General features: G+C 36.3%; 2 protein-coding genes across 2 annotated transcripts in view; one reads left to right on the top strand and one right to left on the bottom strand.

Annotated features, from left to right (window-relative positions):
* slc12a4 (solute carrier family 12 member 4) overlaps window positions 1-9,205 on the top strand; it is a 31,052-nt gene extending 21,847 nt beyond the window's left edge. Inside the window, exons 10-24 of the mRNA XM_038302964.1 lie at window positions 28-126; window positions 262-319; window positions 428-602; window positions 812-930; window positions 1,338-1,436; window positions 1,598-1,717; window positions 1,848-1,952; window positions 3,118-3,286; window positions 3,628-3,823; window positions 4,510-4,679; window positions 4,798-4,929; window positions 6,053-6,160; window positions 6,251-6,438; window positions 6,590-6,723; window positions 6,829-9,205. Of these exons, the coding sequence (XP_038158892.1) occupies window positions 28-126; window positions 262-319; window positions 428-602; window positions 812-930; window positions 1,338-1,436; window positions 1,598-1,717; window positions 1,848-1,952; window positions 3,118-3,286; window positions 3,628-3,823; window positions 4,510-4,679; window positions 4,798-4,929; window positions 6,053-6,160; window positions 6,251-6,438; window positions 6,590-6,723; window positions 6,829-6,920 (1,964 nt within the window). The 3' untranslated portion in view covers window positions 6,921-9,205. The remainder of the gene's footprint in view (window positions 1-27; window positions 127-261; window positions 320-427; window positions 603-811; window positions 931-1,337; window positions 1,437-1,597; window positions 1,718-1,847; window positions 1,953-3,117; window positions 3,287-3,627; window positions 3,824-4,509; window positions 4,680-4,797; window positions 4,930-6,052; window positions 6,161-6,250; window positions 6,439-6,589; window positions 6,724-6,828) is intronic.
* A 1,763-nt stretch (window positions 9,206-10,968) lies between these two features.
* dpep2 (dipeptidase 2) lies at window positions 10,969-19,588 on the bottom strand. Its single transcript, XM_038302946.1, has 11 exons — window positions 19,408-19,588; window positions 18,932-19,088; window positions 18,690-18,816; window positions 15,270-15,399; window positions 14,948-15,098; window positions 14,708-14,777; window positions 14,190-14,366; window positions 12,619-12,703; window positions 12,450-12,525; window positions 12,125-12,260; window positions 10,969-11,579 (listed from the first exon to the last, which is right to left on the bottom strand). The coding sequence occupies exons 2-11, from the start codon at window positions 19,084-19,086 to the stop codon at window positions 11,370-11,372; spliced, it is 1,317 nt and encodes a 438-aa protein (XP_038158874.1). The 5' UTR covers window positions 19,087-19,088; window positions 19,408-19,588; the 3' UTR covers window positions 10,969-11,369.
* Between the last annotated feature and the right edge of the window lie 1,190 nt (window positions 19,589-20,778).

Here is a 20,778-nt window from a genome sequence, read left to right as displayed (position 1 = left end):
AAAATGGGTTATGTTCTCTTTTGACAGGTATCATGGCAGGATCTAACAGATCTGGTGATCTCAAGGATGCTCAGAAGTCCATTCCTGTTGGAACAATTTTAGCCATAACAACTACTTCCCTTGTTTGTATCCTTTCTTTTTGATAGATAATCAATTTTGTACCTTAAAGATACTATAAAAAGGCACTTTCTATTATAGCTCTTTCAGTACATGTACAGTATTTGCCACCTTATGAGAAACCTCCTTGACCACACTTTCTAGATTTAAGTTCTGTGGTCCTGTTTGGGTCCTGCATAGAGGGTGTAGTCCTGAGAGACAAGTAAGCTTATTTCCTTGAATAACTTCTTACAATTAAGGATGTAGCCATTTGTGTGAATGGTTACTTGATCAATATTGCTAATCATGTGCAACGGCAACTTTATTGCAGATTTGGAATTGCTGTTCAACAGAACCTTGTTGTTGGTACTCTCTCCTGGCCATCTCCATGGGTTATAGTCATTGGCTCCTTCTTCTCTACTGTTGGTGCAGGCCTGCAGTCCCTAACTGGAGCTCCACGGCTTTTACAAGCTATTGCCAAGGACAACATTATTCCCTTTCTAAGGGTAAGGAAATTAGTTACTTCCTATTTGACTTTCTGCTTAAAACACCCAAAGACTTTATTTTCTGAATAGTCTGCCAATGTCTTCCGAGTGTTGTGTACACATATTTGCATTGGGAAAAGGTTATCTGAAAGTGTATTTAAATATGGTAAAGAAGCAAGCGGGAAATCATTTGCATTGCTGCACAACATATTGTGGATTTTTTTCCCCAGGTATTCGGTCATGGAAAGGCTAATGGAGAGCCAACATGGGCTCTGCTGCTAACTGGCCTCATAGCTGAGCTCGGGATACTTATTGCCTCACTAGATATGGTTGCTCCTATTTTGTCAATGTAAGGACATATCATACACAACATATCATATTACATATTGACATTTAGAAAAAAAAAAAAGGCCAGTCATGAACTATATTTTTCTGTTAACCTTAAACATCTTAATAAATAAGAACATCATCAAATGTTTTATTTAATTTTGATAATTTGATCAAAATGAACAATAATAGAAAATTCTAATATTACAATGCTGTCATGTTATATTTTTGTTGTGACATATGTATGCGAGCATAAAGTAGACTGTTGTCTTGACACTTGTCTTGAAAGCAATGATGATTTAAGGGTTGACCCCATATGGTCATTGCTAAATACCTTCCAGATGTTTTCTAATTTATTAAGAATCACCATTTACATGTACATTTCCTACTCTAGATGTTTCATTTTGATTATATTTTATTTTTCAACAGGTTCTTCTTGATGTGCTACCTCTTTGTAAACTTAGCTTGCGCTGTACAAACCCTCCTACGGACACCCAACTGGAGGCCGAGGTTTATATATTACCATTGGTTAGTAGATTTGATCATGTTTTTCTCTTTGTGACACATATTTCCTTCTGTCAATGAAACCCATGAGGAACTATAACTTTGGGTTAATACCATTGTGTTGCTGTTTTCTTCCCTCTGGTGTTCTTACTAAATTTGTAACCAAATATGCATCACACTGGCAGGGCTTTATCATTCCTTGGCATGAGTATGTGTCTCGCTCTGATGTTCATATCCTCTTGGTACTATGCCATAGCGGCCATGGGTATTGCAGGAATGATCTACAAATACATTGAATACCAAGGGTATGTATTAACTTTTCAGCTTTGTTTTTTGTTAGGACATGTGTTTCTTTCTGTTTGACTGTATAACTCAAGTATGCTCATCAAAAAAAAATAATGACCCTTTCTGTATTTTTATAATTTCTTTAATTAGGGCAGAAAAGGAATGGGGAGATGGAATAAGAGGACTGTCTCTAAGTGCTGCACGTTATGCCTTATTGAGGCTAGAAGCTGGACCTCCTCACACCAAGAACTGGAGGTATAACAATAAACAGCATTAATGCATATTTATTTCTTTGTCTATGTTTTAAAATGAAAAAGGTGGCTCAGCCTGTTTTCCCTTTTAGGGGGAACATGAGTATCAGGTAATTCTCATGACTAACCTCTTACACAAGCTATATTGTAGTTTTGTTTTGCTTGTCTATATTTATTAAAAATGTGAATAAGTGTTATTGAGAATTGAGAGGCACATTTGAATAACATCTGACTTTTAAAACACATTGGACACATCCTGCACTTAAAATAACCTGATGAACCTCCTACCACATGTTGATGTACTGGCATCAACATGTAATAGTATCAGAGCAAGCAATTATTCACAGTTGCTTACTGATGTTTTTCAATGTATGAATGCATGAGTGTTTGAGTGCAGGTAGGGGAATGTGGTTCTGGTGCAGATGTACCTTGAGCAGGTATAGATGAATAGTAAGTGCGAGTTTAGTGAAATTAACTTACTGGAACCACACAGAGCTCGAGTCATTCTCTATGCAAAATATATGGGGCATGCTGTAAAAAAAAATATTTTTACAAAACTGTTTCAGTGAGTAAACATGGCATGTGCCCGACACCTCACAGAGTCAGTTTTCCTCAACCAGTAACATAACTGGCTTGCTTTTTGCGTGCTTGAAAGCTGGGAAAAGTAAAAAGTCTATAAACTGGTAAGTCTTAAGGATTTGCTAAACCAAATAGACAGGGGACAATCACCAAGTTAAGTGAATGGAGAAAGAAAAACTATGCAGGCTTTTTTTTCCTCTCTGAACCTCGATTGTTTACATCTACAGTAGTAGTGGTTTAAAAGTTCCCCTTCAGGCCCAAAGCTAGCCAAATGGCCTTCCCTCATAATTCCAGCCCCGTTGAGTGGAGGGATTCAAGTATTTTGGTACCCTGAATAAATACACAATTGAGCAGAGATTAGACATTCTTTAACTTTGCTATTGGGCGAGATTACTTTCATCTGTTCAAGTTAAGAAAGAGATGAACAAATGAGCCCAGGCCTATAATACTTTCCGACTGAAAGTCGGCACTAGAGTAATCATTTGTAATTGTTTTTTTCTGGGAATTGTGGTTGTAAGTTGTATCATCGGTAGTTGGAAAAAAACCCTGTCTTTCATTAGATCTAACTATTTGTCATTTCTACTTTCCAGGCCTCAGTTGTTGGTGCTGTTAAAGCTAGATGAAGACCTTCATGTGAAATATCCACGAATGCTCACCTTTGCCTCACAACTTAAGGCGGGTAAGGGACTGACCATTGTTGGCTCGGTGATCCAGGGCAACTTCCTGGACAGCTATGGTGAAATGCAAGCGGCTGAACAGGTACAGTTAAAGCAGAAGAAACATGTTTGTCATTGTAGTTTACAGTCTACTTTTATATGATATTTATTTCATATAGTTTTTTCTTTTTTGTTTTGCCTATAGCAATTATTTTGCAGCCTGCATATATTAGACCATTTGTTCTTTATTAAGCCATTTTACTTAGGATAAGGTATATAGATTAATGTAAATCATAAGCGACCTTAAATTATTTTTTGTGATAGTTTCTGCAAGTTTTAATATGTATACATTACAAAATTTGCAATATTAGAAACGATCTTGAGCTATCAATTATAATGTGTAAGATAAGTAAATATTTTATCTGGGTGCAACACTCTTTCTAGGCCATAAAGAACATGATGGAGATTGAGCGCGTCAAAGGTTTCTGCCAAGTTGTTGTGGCATCTAAAGTACGGGAAGGCGTTGCTCATCTGATTCAGTCCTGCGGTCTGGGTGGGATGAAACACAACACTGTTGTAATGGGATGGCCCTATGGCTGGAGGCAAAGTGAAGACCCTCGAGCCTGGAAGACTTTTATCAGTAAGAGTTTTCCCACAATTTGACAATTAAAACTGGAGTTCACTGTTTTTCCTTTATCAGTTGCTATACCTGCTGTTCATTTACGTTGTGGTCTACTGAGGTCTTATGATGCAAACAATGTATTATCAAATCTTGGGAACGTAAAAGACTATAAACAAAGAAAAAAAATATTTGCTCTAATTCCTCCTCATGGGTCCTCTAGGCTATAATAGATGCTGTTATAAATTCCCAGTTGAGTTTTTTCCAGTTGTTATACAGAATTTTATGGGGTGTTTAGCTGGAGCTTGTTTAGGTTTGGCAGGGTCAACAATGGGAAGGAACACTTTATTTATGAATACAGTAATGTGTATTTTTTTATAGGAAGTCATCAGAAACAATTAAATTTTTTTATTCTTATATTATCATAAAGATTGGTCAACTAAGAGTAAAATAAATACATGTGTTCACCACAAAACCAATGAAAACATGATTGAATATAATCGAAAACATGTCTAGGGCAGATTCCCACGGTTTCCAGCCAGTAAACCATTCCTGATTTCTGCAACACCAACTATGATGCATCTTTGCCATTTAATGATAAACTTCTCTATGGGGTAGGACATGGCAGAGAATATGCTGCCCTGTATGCAGTAATGGTAATGACATATTTAAATTGCACATCCAGTTTGTTGTCTTCTCTGCTCCAGACACAGTCCGCTGCACAACAGCTGCCCACCTGGCCCTGATGGTCCCCAAAAATGTATCATTTTATCCAAGCAACCACGAACGCTTCACAGATGGGAACATTGATGTGTGGTGGATTGTCCACGATGGAGGAATGCTGATGCTGCTTCCTTTCTTGCTCAAACAGCACAAGGTCAATAAACAGAGATTACTACTTGCATTGATTTCCTATTTTACTAGTTATTTATGTGCATAAAACACTTATTCAATGCACTGATAAGACACTGTGCTGATATGGCATTTGATTTTAGGTGTGGAGAAAATGTAAGATGCGCATCTTCACTGTCGCCCAGATGGATGACAACAGCATTCAGATGAAGAAAGATCTGGCCACATTCTTATATCAGCTGCGAATAGAGGCGGAGGTTGAGGTGGTGGAGATGGTGAGGGCTCTTCACACCAACTCATTTGTGGTCAAATGCAGCCAAATTAAAACATTTACTGATAAGGAAAACAGCACTTTAGACATTCTTGGCATAGTAACTGAAATGAAACAGAACAGCATATGCATGATACGAGAACTATAGTAGTTTTTTTCAGCAAGATTAAAAAAGGAGCACATCAATAAAGTAAGATTACTAAAATATGCAAATGTCATCCTGCTGGGTACATGTTGCAATATATCTGAAAGCAGTTGTAGAAAACAGACGGGGCCCATCTACATCTTGAATCTATCAATGTAAGAGGCAATGCCTTGAAAATGCCTTGTTCATACAGATTCATAAATTTTTTTTCATATCACAATAAGCAATCTATATTTATTTTATTTTATGTGATAGACAACAACAGAATGGCATACAGATGTTAGGTGTATACATAGAAAACTGACTTTAGAAATTATCGTTAAATACAAATCTGACCAGTCTGAAGCTCAGATTGTAATTGTTAAATTATTTTCTATTTATGGCTGAGAGTCTTTTGAAGGATGTTTACCACATACTGTACAGAAACTGAAGGTTTGATCATTCTTCTTAATTAAGGCTTTGTCAGACTGAAAACAGATCTAAAGACAAACCAGATAGTTTTCTTTGGATTTAGGTCTAGACTTTAACTGAGGGGTCCAAACAGAATATTTGAGTGCACAATGCATTCTTCCAACTGAACACTGGATATGTGAAGATCCCTAGAAGTTTCTTTTCCAAGCGATTCTCTCATCTCTTCACCAGATCTGCATGTTTACAGCTGTTACATTTTTCCTCCATTTTTGTTGATGGATTGATTTTTTTTACATTATTCAGCCCTGCTTTAGATTTTTCTGAAGTTTGTTGTTTGTCGTGCGAGCTAGTTCAGCAATTATAAAAAAAAGTATAAAACTTTGAATCGCTTCACTTCCATTTCAGTTACTTCAGAAAAAAAACAAAACATTAAAAACGCTATAAGAAATAATATGAAAGAAATTCAAGGCATATAAAAGTTTTGCTACATATAATTCTATATAATTCTAATTATATATAATTGTTTCTAATATAATTATTACAATCTTATGTTTTTAAAATGGGATTTCAGCATGACAGTGACATCTCAGCTTACACTTATGAGAGAACACTAATGATGGAGCAGAGATCCCAGATGTTACGGCAAATGAGGCTATCCAGTGCAGAAAGACAAAGAGAGGTATGTTGGGAGAAGATCTGAAAGAGGAAGAGATAGACTTCTACAATTTAGTTCAAATTTATATTTATAATGTTCCCATGGCACTTCCAGGCCCAGCTGGTTAAAGACAGACATTCATTGGTGCGTATGGGCAGTCTGTACTCAGACGAGGAGGAGGATGTGATGGAGCTTCCTCCAGAGAAGGTCCAGATGACGTGGACTAAAGAGAAGTGCGAGGCTGAAAGGCGAAACAGAAACAATGCTCCTGAGAACTTCCGAGAACTCATGAGCCTCAAACCGTAAGCAATTTCTATTTACAAACATCTCAGGCATTTACTGACAACTCATTGCACTTTTTTCTTTTTTATGGTGTTGTTTTTTTTCCCTGAATTTAATTATCTCACCAGTTTTATTGTTGCACTAATAAATCTCCCCCTCGCTGCTTCTCAGGGATCAGTCCAATGTACGCCGAATGCATACAGCTGTGAAGCTTAACGAAGTAATAGTTAACAGGTCTCACGATGCTCGATTAGTGCTGCTTAACATGCCAGGCCCACCACGCAATACAGATGGAGATGAAAACTGTATCCTTTGTGATTTCAATCAGCAAAACCACCTGAGGCTTCAATAAGAACAAAACGTGTGGAAATCCTATCCTTTTGGTTTAAACTCCTTAATTTGTTGCTCAGATATGGAGTTTCTGGAAGTGCTGACAGAAGGTTTGGAAAGAGTGATGTTGGTTAGAGGAGGAGGGCGAGAGGTTATCACAATCTACTCATGACCAGCTTTGAGTTGTCAGAGGCAATGACCACATAAGAATACATGCCACCATGAGAATGGAAGCAACACATGCTTTACTTTTTTTTTTTTTTTTTTTTTTTTTACTTTTGGGTGCAAAAGAGACTGATTCTATTCTTATAGAATATTGATAATGGTGGAAAAATGCCATTATGTTGTTTCCTGACTAATGAAAGCAGACAATATTTCCCTTAGAATCCAGCAGTGTAAAAAACTCATCATTTTTAATGTTAGCTGCAGATAAACAACAAGCTTTCTTAAACTTGTAGGTTGCAGTTTGCTCAAAAAGTAAAACAGGAAAAAAACACCCCAGATAAGGAGGGAAACCTTATCTAAATAGTATTGTACACCCTATGATGCTGCCTACATATAAACAAGTGATTTAGCTTTGAGCAAATACCAATGAAAAACATATGGGAACATCAGTTTTACACCTTAAAAGGGCTAATTTAATAATTTCAGTATACCCTTCTTCCAAAATGCTTGCAGTTATTTATATTTGCATATATAGTTACCTTGCTAAGGCATGAACAACCAAAACTGTTTTAAGCTGTGTCATTACTTGCAGTAATAAGGTTGGTTTTGCATTTTTGAAGAAAGCCAAGAAATACGTAATTTGCTGAAAGCAGCTTGTGAGTTGTGCAAACCCTCAAACCACACATCAGATTGGGTTTCATTTCACTGTCAGGAGAAATACAGATGGCTGGCTGCTCCTGTGTTTTAGGACCTGGGTAATGTTGCAGTCATGTAATATGATATTACCTAAAGACATATTTAGGGTTGAACAGTATCAGGTAATTATGACACTTTGCTAAATATGGTTGTGAAAATATTGAATGCAGTTGCTTCTTTTTCTTCATTAAGCACAATACCCCACTTTGTTTTTTATATTTTGCATTACTGCCAGAAAGTTAAAAAGTAAGTCTTCTTGCATATTAGCTTTTTTATGTAATTCCAAAATTTACTAAACTCTGGTAAATTGCAGATTAAAGCTAAAGCTTTATACCAGCCATAAAGGGTTCTACATAATTTAAACTTTTCCTGAATCTAAAATGATAGCTGATGTTCTTTTCCAAGAGGATGACTATTACATGATAATTATACCAAAATATCCTTCCATTATTAACATGAACAGAAAAAAAATGTCTAAACTGCAAACCAGTTCCTTTGATCCACTGCCAAAAAAACCTGCTTTACTGAAACCTTTGGCATCTTGACATGCTATTCCCAGAACCCATCCTACAGCAACACAACCGGGAATAAGGCGAATGACACAAATATGAAATTATATTGACAGAGGATCTATTTTGCTAATTTTCTGAGGGCAAAATCCAATCTGGATAATCTAATCAGAATAAGGTTACTTAATGAAAAATGCACAAAAGCTGTTTTACCAAACAAGTTGAGGCTTTAAAAGACTTAAAAAGCCTAAGATTAATGTTTAAAATCCATTTATTAGCCTTTATATCTGCTTCAGCTACACTTCACGATCGGAATCAGTGCAACTAGCAGCACAAGAACTAAAAATATTATTTGCTAGAACCTTTTGATCATAAAAGTATTCTTTTTAAAGGATATTTTAATTTATTCCTTATAAGAAAAAAATATTTATATTATTTATTTTCTGACCATTCCCTTCTATTGTTAAAGTTACAGTAACTAGAAAATATTACTGCATCTTTTGATTCTGCTTGTAAACATGTTTTAAAGATTTATGATTAATATTTTTGCAGATATATTTCAACTTTAAACAAGGATAAAACAATTTCCCAGTAGTCTTACTTGCTTACTTATAAGCTTTTGTTTACCATGTTGGGGACCTGAAGTATGGCTTAACTTAAAGCCATACTTTTGCAACTTTTATAGTATTACATTTTTTTTCCGCTAAAGTCACTTGGATCAATTTGCTTTTTATAAATACCTGCATGTTTTCTTTTGTTGTACATTTAAGTTCTAGAATTGTTCCATTTCATACAGAGACTCAAAAAAGTAGGCGTTAAGCCAATCATCTAGTTATAACATTGTTGAAACCGATAGAAACATGAAATTGGATATTTTTGAGATATTAAGCAAGTACCTGATAAATATTTTTGCTTATTTGCGAGTCTCAATAATAATAAGTATTTCTTTACCCAACATGTGAAAAAAACAGAACAGCTACAGTATTTTCAATCACTGTAAAATGTTTGTATAAAAATGAATGGTGATTTGATTCTTCTTTTGCAACTGTCATAGAATTGTAAAAATATATTTCATTAAGCAAACAGAGAGCTTGTTGTATTTTTATTTAGATTTGATATATATCTATATATAGATATATATCTATATATATTCATACATATTTTGCAAAGCAAAGTCACTTCCTAGTACACATCACATGGAAAACTGTGCAGCTAGTAAGCTATTCTTCATGAAAAGATTTTTGATTATCAATAATGATGTGTTTTTTAAGAATCTGCAGTCCTACTTTGCTGGTTTGATTTGGTTATTTTAGTCTACAAATAGTACATAGATTTGCAAAATTGAGCATCCAAAGTGTTGCAAATGCCTGCTGTAATTCCCGCCACCACCTATTGTCCCCTCTACCCCAACCTCAACACAACACGGTTATCACCACTACAACACAATATAAAGTAAAACATAAATTTTAATGTTTTTTCTACATTTATTTGAATCAATTAACTGAAATTAGAACAGCAATACAATGTTATTTTTTAATCAATACATTAATAAAAGTGCTTGTCATATAATATTTTAACTAACATTCTTCATCTTAAAAATAACCATTTAATCACAGGGCAGGCATAAATCAGAAGCAACTAGACTTTTGCTTAGTTTTTCTGGAAGCGTTTTGACACCTGTCCAGGAGTTCTGGCAGCTCGCACTAGAGCAACATGTAGTGGCAATGCGGCTGTTCTTTAGCATATGTAGGCTCATCATCTGAGGCTCATTCCTTTCCCTCTGTTTAGTATTGGCTTTTCTTTCAAAGTTGTCTTTCTTCACTTTCCTTTCAAACCACTTGTCCTCTCTGTCCAAAAACTGAATATAAAAGGAGACCTTGCTGCACCTGACTGCTTACACAGCACTTCTCAGCTTTGGTTCGGGAGTTCTGTATTTGGGATAAACCAGTGTTTGCACAGAGCATTGTTAAAGGAATAGTACACCCAAAACATGATTAGCCTTCATTTTCTACTCACCCCCATGCTGAACAACACTCTGGAGTACTTTTTTGATATCTCAAATGCATCTGGAGATCTGGGAGGCTTCTTGCTGTCTGCTTACATTTAAATAATGGAGGTCTATGGCGCCCGAGGCAGAAAGGTCCATAAAAGTCCACAAAAAACGTGTAAATATTCCTCCATACTGCTCGTCCAATGTATTCCAAGTGTCCTGAGTGGATAGCGTCCATAATTTACTCGAAACGAAGTCATTTAGAATGTTTTTAGAGCATAAACAGTAGTGTATAGGATTTCCTAAAAGCGTGTTCACGAGTCTACGGAAACCGCGGCAGACCAAACCAGATGAAAGTGCGCATTCAGCGTCTGCTCTGCCGATAATGCAAGCGTAGAAAAAGAAATGTGCTGTTTACCTGTGCAAAGAAAGAAACAACGAAAGAAAAATGTCTGAGGACTTCAATGTTGAGGAAGAGCATGAGTTCTTTGCCGAGCTGAATGCGCACTTTCATCTGGTTTGGTCTGCTGCGGTTTCCGTAGACTCGTGAACGCGCTTTTAGGAAATCCTATACACTACTGTTTATGCTCTAAAAACATTCTAAATGACTTCGTTTCGAGGAAATTATGGACTCTACCCACTCAGGACACTTGGAATACATTGGACGAGCAGTATGGAGGAATATTGACACGTTTTTTGTGGACTTTTATGGACCTTTCTGCCTCGGGCACCATAGACCTCCATTATTTAAATGTCAGCAGACATCAAGAAGCCTCCCAGATCTCCAGATGCATTTTAGATATCAAAAAAGTACTCCAGAGTGTTGTTCAGCATGGGGGTGAGTAGAAAATGAAGGCTAATCATGTTTTGGGTGTACTATTCCTGTAAGAGTGCAACAACAACACTGAATAGAGGGAGGAGGAGGGGGATGTGCCTTGCAGGATGGGGCTTCTTGCACATATAAAAAACAGTGCTCGAACTACAGGTTGAAGTAGTGACAGTACACAGAACAACCAACAAAGACCCCGAGGTAAGTGTGAAAACATTTTCAGCAAAGTCTGGTTGCCTTCGATTTCAGCCTGCTTTGTGACTGCTATGGCCTGGTTGACTAAGAGTTTGTACTGGAGGTAAGTATTTGAATTGGGGTGTGCAAAAGAAAACAGAGTATAAGTCGGGCATATCTTCTTAAAGTTACTATGATGGACTAAGGCCCTTATCCTTCATATAGATAATAAAAGCTGAAGTAAAGAAGAGATGAGCATTAAGTCAATACATAGAAGAAGAAGAAAAAAAGCAGAACTGAGCTCAGGTATAACAAATTCAATGATCCCACTGCTCTAAAAGATGGGCTCTGATTGGAGAACACTTTTTTCACGACAGGCATTTGGAGAACCAATCTGCAGGGGTTCTCCACCTCCTGTAGCGGGATCTCTTCTTCACTAGGTTGCTTCCAGCTTAACTGATCACGGACCTAAAAGGCAAAGGGAAAAAACAAATAACATATATTTTCAATAAAAATATATAACAGTTTAGTTCCCTGGCTGATAAACATTCAAATGATAATTTGATTTGGCCATGGTCCTTCTGACTGGAAGAAACACTTTGGAGTAGACCAGCCAGTGGGATTCTGGCTTACCAGTGAAATCATTTGAAACAAGTTTGTAGTAATAAAAAGCATTTCACTTGTGCCAGTAAGGGTTTCTACTCATAATTATGAAGGATAAATTGAAAACAGTTGGAAACACTGTTTTGCCGTCTTTTGTAAATTGGTGATGTTGCCTGTGTTCTTTCCTCTCAAAATCGGCATATTAGTTTGCCTGTGCAAATTCTCGGATCACATAACAGGCTTAAATCAGAAGAGCTAGAATTGACAAAAACTCCTGGACAGGTATCGAAAACTTCAGAAAAATAGGGTGAAAGTCAGATTCCCTTTATTTAAGCCCTTTGGTGTGATACTTTATCGCCCTCCCTCCTGCATAGGGTGATTCCTTAGCCAGAAAGATCATTTGAGCTTACCTTTTCAACTTCCTCAAACACTCTAAGGAAATTCCTCCGAAGCACATCTGCTAACTCCTCCTCTGTCCACTTCCTCTTTAGGAGCTCCTGGATTATTACAGGGTACTTTGAGACATCCTCTAATCCCTCAGGATAGCTATTATGGAAACACAAAATAATTAATTTTCTGTTTTATGTATTCTTCTGTGTGATGTATCTTTAGCATTAAAATGATTTAAAAATATAGGTTACATAAATGTCAATCCATCAAATGGCTAGACTGGTCAATAGACAGCAATACAGTAAACACATGTAAAGTTGTCTCTGCATACAGTTAATGTCTCACTTTTTAGCACCATCAAAGTCTCCTCCAATTCCTATAGATTTAGCTCCAATGACTTTCTTGATGTGATCAAAATGGTCTGTTAAAAATAGATGAAACCATCCATTAACATAGGTATCAGCAGTTTTAATGCCATGCTTAAAAACATATCAATCCAATAAGGATGATTTACCAGCCAGATTAGAAACATTTGCCTTGTCCTTGCAGGAAACAAAAGGGGTGTAAAAATTCACCATTATCAACCCTCCGTTCTCCTTCTGAAAAAACAAAACAAAGCGATATTCCTAAGTAGTATAAAGAAGTATTGCAAACCTGAGACTTTCCTGGAAATGTATGAATGTTGCATCAGCCTTTGCCTTGGCCAACTGAGGCATGGTAGTATAATGAGAAACATGCCAGGTCAAGATGTGTACAAGCAGCAGTAAAGATGGTAAGAAAGTAAGAATAAAGAGAGAGTTACTCTTTCTCCTATCATCAGCATTCCATGTATACAGTTTCGAAAAGCAAGGAGAAGATTTGGCTACAAAGTTTTAATTAATTTGCTATAAGTCATTGTGCCACGCTTTAAATGCAATATTAAGAATGATGCAAAGGTCAAAAGTCAGAGTTCTGCAGAAGCATGTAATAACTCAAAAACTGAAACCAGGTGTTCCGATGCTGAAAAAAACATCCAATGACTGGAGGTTTACCCTGGGGACCAGGATTGGGAAACACTGGAATATAAAATAGGACTGCTGTAAATTAGGGTGTGTATGGAAAAGGGCCAAGAGCACAAAACCTTACTTGCTGACAATTAATATAAAACTAAGACGCATTAAAATGTGAGTGACTTACCACAAGTCATAAGCTCCTACAAGTTTGAGTTTATGATGACAGACAATTCAGACACGGCAGCGCTGCTCATTGGCACAGTGGGTAGCATTTTTGCCTTGCAGCAAAAGGTTCTGGGTTCAATTCCCAGACTAGGGGTCTTGGCTTGGTCTGTGGATTCCTCCCACAATCCAGAAACAAGAATGTTAGGTTAATTGGCTTCTCTAAATTCCCCTTAGGTGTGCATGTGAATGGTTGTTGGTCCTGTTTGTCTCTGTGATGGACTGGCGACCTGTTCACGGTGTACCCTGTCTCTCGCCCATAGACAGCTGGAGATGGGTAAAAGCACCCCTGGTGATCCCAAGAGGGATAAAGCGTGATGGAAAATGGATGGATGACAGACAGACATGAAACAAGTTTCCCAATAACTTTATAAAACCACTTTTAATCTTATAATCTTGCTTACTTACTCTGTAATCTTGCTTCTTAAGATTAAAAAGCTTTCTAAACCATATTCAAAAAGGTTTGACTTGAAATAAAAAAAACACTCTGTGCCAAATTTCTGGGTCCAGGGGACCAAAATACTGAAATTGAACATTCTGGTGAATAATAGGAAAAAGTGATCAATAATTACCAGCACAAAACTTTTCTTTACCTTCCTTCATTCGTTTATCATGTAAATAAAGGAAAAAACAGGTCAATGCTTAGCTAGATGATAAAGATATAAATTATGTTTATGCAATAATATGAAAACTTTCCCTGGTTTTAGCTATAGATTACTATGGTTTTGTTTAGTGCACATTGACATCTATGGTTTGAAACTCTTCATATTGTCAAAAAGAGGCAATGCTTAAATCTGCAAAATAATCTGCTCACAGTACGTTAGTACAAAGACAACAAACCACAGATGATTCAGTCAGTAGCTTTTCTCACCAGTTTGTAAAGCAGCCAGTCAGGTACGTTGCGGCTGTGGTTACAGACTGCAAAAGAGGACGAATGACTGAAAATGACAGGAGCCTTGGAATGCATCAGAACAGCTGAAGCTGTGCCCCAAGATGTGTGGGAAAGATCCACAATCATCCCCAGTCTGTTCATCTCATCCACCACAGCCTGAATAAAAAAGAAAGAAAAAAAACAATATTGCACAAGGAAAAGGAAGGAAATGAAAGCAAAAAACAGTATCAGCAGACGGTTTTGCGTACACATGTAAATACCCATGTATTGATAGCTATCAAGGAAGTGCAACATTCTGTAGTTTAGGCCAACTAAATAAAAATAAAAAATCCTTTAGTACAAAGAAATCTACTAATCACGTGTATTTTTAGTTTTTAAACAGTAAAAAAACACAGCAAATTTTAAAAATACAGCTTAATTTAGAGAAGCTTCTATATGATTTCTTAAATGAATCATAAATGAAAAGCTGCTACTTTTACTCTGAGGCTTAACATTACCTTTCCAAATGTCGTCAAGCTGTTATTGCGTCTTTTAAAGACATCATAGATTTCTGAAGATGTTTCAGCCCTGCATCAAAAAGAAAACATAGATTAATTTAAAAAATGCGAAACAAAGGGCCAATTATTATCTTTTTTCAGAATACGTGTGAGATTAAATGTGTTTTTTAAAATGGAATTTACATTCTTAACACAATCGTTATTAACTGCACATAGTGCACTGTTTGCTTTATATATTACCAGGGAGTATTGCAGGAATGAGTGAGGGTCATGGAGCGAACTCCAAGATGATAAAACATGCGCAGTGTTGGAAGACTGCTATCGATAGAGTGCCCCCCTTCAATACTTATCAGACATGCTATTTTATGCCTCATCATAGAAGCATTCAGTTCTGTAAAGACAGACACAATTAATTAAAATAATCGGTTGTCTGTTCTTTCAATAATTAAGAAAAGTAATGTTCTTTACAAGTCTAAAAAAACATAAATAAAGACAAACAATTCAACTGGGGATCTTGGATTCAGCAACAACAAAATTATAGAATTATAGAGATGTATTATACCCTGAGTGGAAGTGACCAGTTCAAACTCAGGGTTTTCAGTGCACATACGTCTGACTACATCTATTTGCTCCAAAGTCAGACGCACAGCATCCATCTGCTGGGCCCCACACAGAACATAGGCTGCAAACATCTGAAAAAGAGACAAGGATGTTAGACAAAAATGAAAAAAAAAAAAATAACTGATTACACTTAAACTATATCTAGCATACATTCATCAGCCAATTTATAACATAATTGCTAGTAAAATAATTGGAGAAGTTTTACCCATATAACTGTTTTATTGTTGCGAACATATTTATCAAATATTTGAGCTCTTATTCATAGCAAGACAGTTTTACGATGCAAATCTCCCTGTTCACCACATCCGAAAACAAATCTAGTGAATTAAGGATTGGTGATTGTTGAGGCCTTTGGGATACAGCAAACTCATTTTCATGTTCTATAACTTGAGCTTTGTTTATTATCCTGTTGTAAGTAGGCATCAGGAGAGGGGACAACTGGGGGTGCACATCATCAGCAATGATACTGAAGTAGTCTCAATCAATCTTTATTGTCAACTACAATTTACATTGCAATCACGATTTCCATTTCAGTACAAACCGTTCATCACAACACATCACATACATTGGGGTGGGGGGGCTGAGAGGGGTAGCGGATTTACTGAGGCCATGCATGCCGCAGAACGCTGCCTTTGGAGCGTTCTTATGGCTTGCCAGGTTACCACCGGTTACCTGGCTTCCCAGGTCTCAGGCGGTTACAGATAGCGCTGCCTTTACCTCTGTGGAAAGTTATGAGCCACACTGGGTAAGAGAGGGAAAAAAAGCATATTTCACACTTTTTCCTTGACAGGATACAGTTTGAGATATCAAGGGGGGTCAGTTCTTCTGTGTACTTTCACCATAACATCCAGGGGAGATTAGATAAAAGGGGGAGGCTGAGAGCAGGCTGCCCAGGAATTTTCCAGCCTGTGATGTTTAATGATGATAGATGGTACTAAACCAGGAAAACATTGCTCACCCATACAAGGATACATCCATTCAAACAGTGTGAACAATTTATTGAAGTAGGATTTATGCTTTTTAAGACAAATTTTAAATATGCCAAATTCTAGCATGCCGGTGCAAATCAGGGTTTCAACTTCCTACACTTATCTGATTAGACAAACATCCATTGTGGTCTTCTACTTTCGTAAGCTAACTTCTACGTTGGAGGAGGCTTTCTGCATTAACCAATTTGTAGTTGAAAGAAGACACAACGTGTTGTTTTTTTGCTGCAACCATTTTAACTAGGGATGTACGATATAATCAGCCCCCTATCGGTTTTGGCCCGTATCGGCCTTAAAACTGAATATCGGACATCGGCCACCCCACCGATATTTAACCCGATATTTGATCAGCTTCTGAGTTTCTAAAGTCAAAAAAAAAAATAAAAAAAATTATACTACTATTTCTTCCTCAAAAACTTCTAAAGATGAGGGAAAAAATATTGATACATCAAAATATCACAATATCTTCATATGCTGATATATTGCCATTTAAAAACACCATATCAATCTCTTTTACTAATTAAATATTGCTATATGTCATCGAAATTTGGCCATATTTTTATATGTTGATATATTGACGCAGTATCGATCAATTTTACTAACAAAATCTCACAAGAATTTGCAAAATATCGCAAGAGTTTGTAACAGAACGATGAAATTTCACGAGATTTTGAAAGTAAAATAGATTGATACCGCGTTTTAAAAAATCTATTTGATATCAGCATATGAAAATATATTTGAGTATATTATTTTTCAAAGTGTCAGAAATGGATAACAAAACTGCTATTTTCAATGACTACTTATTTTTGTCCAGCTTTAACATCGGTATCGGTTATCGGCTACATGAGTTTTAAAATATCGGCATATCGGATATCGGCCAGAATCCCAATATCGTACATCCCTAATTTTAACCATGAACATTTTTTTTCATTGTCCCATCTTATTGTTAAAAAATGTGTTATTGACATTGTGCCATTTATAATATTAACTGTTATGACAAGCTCTGTTAACACCTTGAAGCTTTCTCTCTCTGGTTATTTTCCTGAAAAGAAAACATACAGGGCCCTAACCCTGCTGAGATACACCCCTTGCTTCACAGGACCTCCCCCAAAGCGGAGCCTGCTGTAAACATTCACTATCTACATTCACTGGTAGAGAACATCAATGATATGCTTCCCAATGACGCTCAGCTGCAGAACAACAGCAATCTTAATTTTGAAGGGGGTATGTGATGTGTAAGGGAAGGGAAGGGTGTGGTAACAGGAGCAGAAACACGTACCTTGCAAGCAAGATGAATTGTTTTGAGATTTGTAAATTCACAGAGTCCTGAAAATACATCTTGCGAGGAACCAACAGAATGATATCAATGCACCAAACAGAAGAGGAAGAATGAATATAAAAATACACCACTGCACAAGGGGAATATCCTCTATTTCATTTTGAAAGACCAAGCATAATAATTTTTTTTCCTTTTTGGATGGAAAAATGGTTGCGCATTCCTCCCGACCAGCTTAGATTAGAGTTTGATTTATCAGTTAACTCCAACAAACAAATCAAGAATGTGAAACATCTCAGCAGCATCTGCGACTGTGATTGGCTAAAAATTTGACATGGGAGGCGGGTACCCAATCACTTTGAAGAATTGTTATTAATGTCCACATCCTTTATACTGGATGCTTCCCAGGTTGATAGGTGTAATTCAATTTGAATTCTACATGGTATCAATCTGGCTAATGCCCAATTACAGAAACTCAGCCATCGTACTAGAAGGTTACCCACATGTAAATAGCGTTCCGTTCCAGACACATGCTCATGTATACACATTCTTTTTGAACAGTTTTTAAACAAATGGACATAGATATTATTCTGTTGCTATGGGGCAATTTTCTTCTCAAATGTATCAAGTGTTTTAAATGTATTGGAAATAAATGTTATTAAATTTGTTATTATCAAAAATGATCATTCTTAAGCACAATTACACAAAAAGCACCAAATATATTAATACCCACAATGTCCATTTTTGATGCAATGGTGTTAGATCTTTTCAGCCATGCATTTTAAGATTAAAATCAGTTAATCTGCATTCCTTTGTTCAAAGGAGGCTAATAAAATGTCTACCAGTCTCCTAATGATCCTCCAACTTCTGTCCATTACACTGCTGCTGGTTAGATAGTAAGATTTTTCCACCATTGCTGGCTTTTCTTTACAATCACAGCAGATCAGCAGCTTCTAGACTAATCAGACTTCCCTCTTAGAGATAAACAATCATGCAGTGTTTCAAAGTAGCTTTCCCTATAAAGTGGCCGGAGAGTGCAAACAGGCTGTATGTACTAAACCAGTGCCATGGAGGCTGATTCACTCAGGCCCTTGAGTACCTGCGTCTGTACATGTCCTGCTCTGAGACGGGAGATGTCGGTGGCAACCTTGTGGATATGAGTCAGATTGATCTTGCTCAGGTGATTGTTGTGAAGGATCCTCAGCTGGAGTGCTATATCATTGTGACTACAGATAGCAGAAAAAGAGTGGGGAGGGGGGCACGTAAAGCATCTTAATCTGATTGTAGTCACACATTTCCTGGATTATATAAATGTAGATTTAAACAATATGCATTCATTACCCATCGATGAGCGGGTATTTAACCATCAAGTCTTTTGCCCTGTTTATGTCAGAGTTTCCAGATGTGAAGCAGCACAGAGAGAAAACCAGAAGAGCACTGAGAGTGTGCACACAAAGGCTGCATGAGCCACATGATGAATCTTTCCAAGAAAACATTTCTGAGAAGAGAAAACCAAACATGGGCATGACAGTTATTTGTAACCAAACTTAGTACAGCTGTATGATCAACTAATTGATAAAGAACTTAATATGAACTCATATGATTTAAAACACTGATTTAAATAACTTAAACCGAAATATTGTAATATTAATATGGCTAAAATATCAACAAACATCGCAGGGCAGCTTTATTTTGTTATATGCGTCCTGTTGTAATTAAAACTAAAGCCATACGAGTAAACAGGTATTTCTTAAAAAAGCTGTAACTAATAGTATCCCTAGGTTAAACATGGAAAAAGTACATATAAAGTATCTTACCAGAGTTGCAGGGATAAAACTTGTTGACTGTCTTGTTGAAAAATGCTCAAACTTTCTTATTCTCCGCCCTATATACATATGAGCGCACTGTGCAAAGTAGCAGCTGTTAGTGTGTTGAGTTCAAATGCAATCTGAAAAAGCACAATTACCTTAAATCCAACTTGGTCTTATTTTTGAAGAAGCCTCTAAGTTTGTTTACTGTTGTTGGACATTTAGTTTGTGTAAAAGGTTAAAAAGAATCTAGTAGAGAGTATCTACATCCCTAACTACACTACATAACGCACTACTGTTCAATTTTTACCAGCATTTCATGGGGAAAAAAATGAAAACCGATGGAAATCCACCTGACGTGTTTGGCAATTTAGCGCCACCTGCTGCTCGATAACAGAATAGCTATTTCTAACCAGGAAATCATAAAACGACTACATTAATAAAAAGAAAAATATGGGCAATATTTCAGATTTTTAGGTTCAAAAACCTGGTGTAAAGTAACACATTTTAAATAAATGGTAAGTTAATTGTAGGAACTATTTAAACAAGCCTACATTGGCAGCTGAAACAAGAAAAGCTAAATTATGAAGAAAATAAAAAAAGAATAACTGTTTTAGAGAGATTTTGTATTTAAAAGTAATGGGCATTTTTAAATGTGTGTCTACATGTGTAAAGAATATACCAAAATGCCAGGGGAATCAAAGTTTGCACCTAAATAAGAATACAATTTCAAAGACATTTTAAGTAATTACAAAAGTGAAAACCACAATTTATCTCCATTGATACTTAAAATAGGCTTATTTTAGTTTACTTTGAAAATTATAGCTTCCGTCTTGTACAAGCCACAAATTACGCTTGTCAGAAATGTCAAATAGTATTAGACAAATATAAATATTTTTAACTCACTGATGTTATGTATTGGCTGAGTTATAGCCTTTACAATCAAGGAGATTCATTTTGATTGTGAGAGTTTTGTTTCGATAAAAAAGACAGAAAGTGTCAGAAACATAATAATTTTAAAAAAATAAACCAGTTCACTAGTTTTGGAGAGACTATTGAGGTGTTAAGTTTAGCTACAGTCAGTGCTTCAAGACAAACTACGTTAAGCTGTATCCATTATGTGGACTGTAACCATTATGTTTCTTGTATTATTCATTTCCTTAACCAGCGATACTTCGGAAACAGTCTAACTGGTATAAGCACAAATAGAAATGCACGGTTACAAAAGTCAATATTTTGTGGATATTATGTAAAATTTAAGTATTCAGAGCAACAAAATTGGAGCAAAAAGACAACCACACAAATGATCAGAAAAGAAAACTAAACTCAATACTTAAAATAATTTATTTTATAAGAATATCTACAGAATATATGTTTCTT

This window comes from Cyprinodon tularosa, unplaced genomic scaffold (assembly GCF_016077235.1).
Source record: "Cyprinodon tularosa strain WSP-4 unplaced genomic scaffold, ASM1607723v1 ctg50, whole genome shotgun sequence".
In the NCBI taxonomy this organism is placed as follows: Eukaryota; Metazoa; Chordata; class Actinopteri; order Cyprinodontiformes; family Cyprinodontidae; genus Cyprinodon; species Cyprinodon tularosa.
The sequence above is the reverse complement of the archived record's forward strand: the minus strand, read 5'-3'. Positions and strand labels throughout refer to the sequence as shown.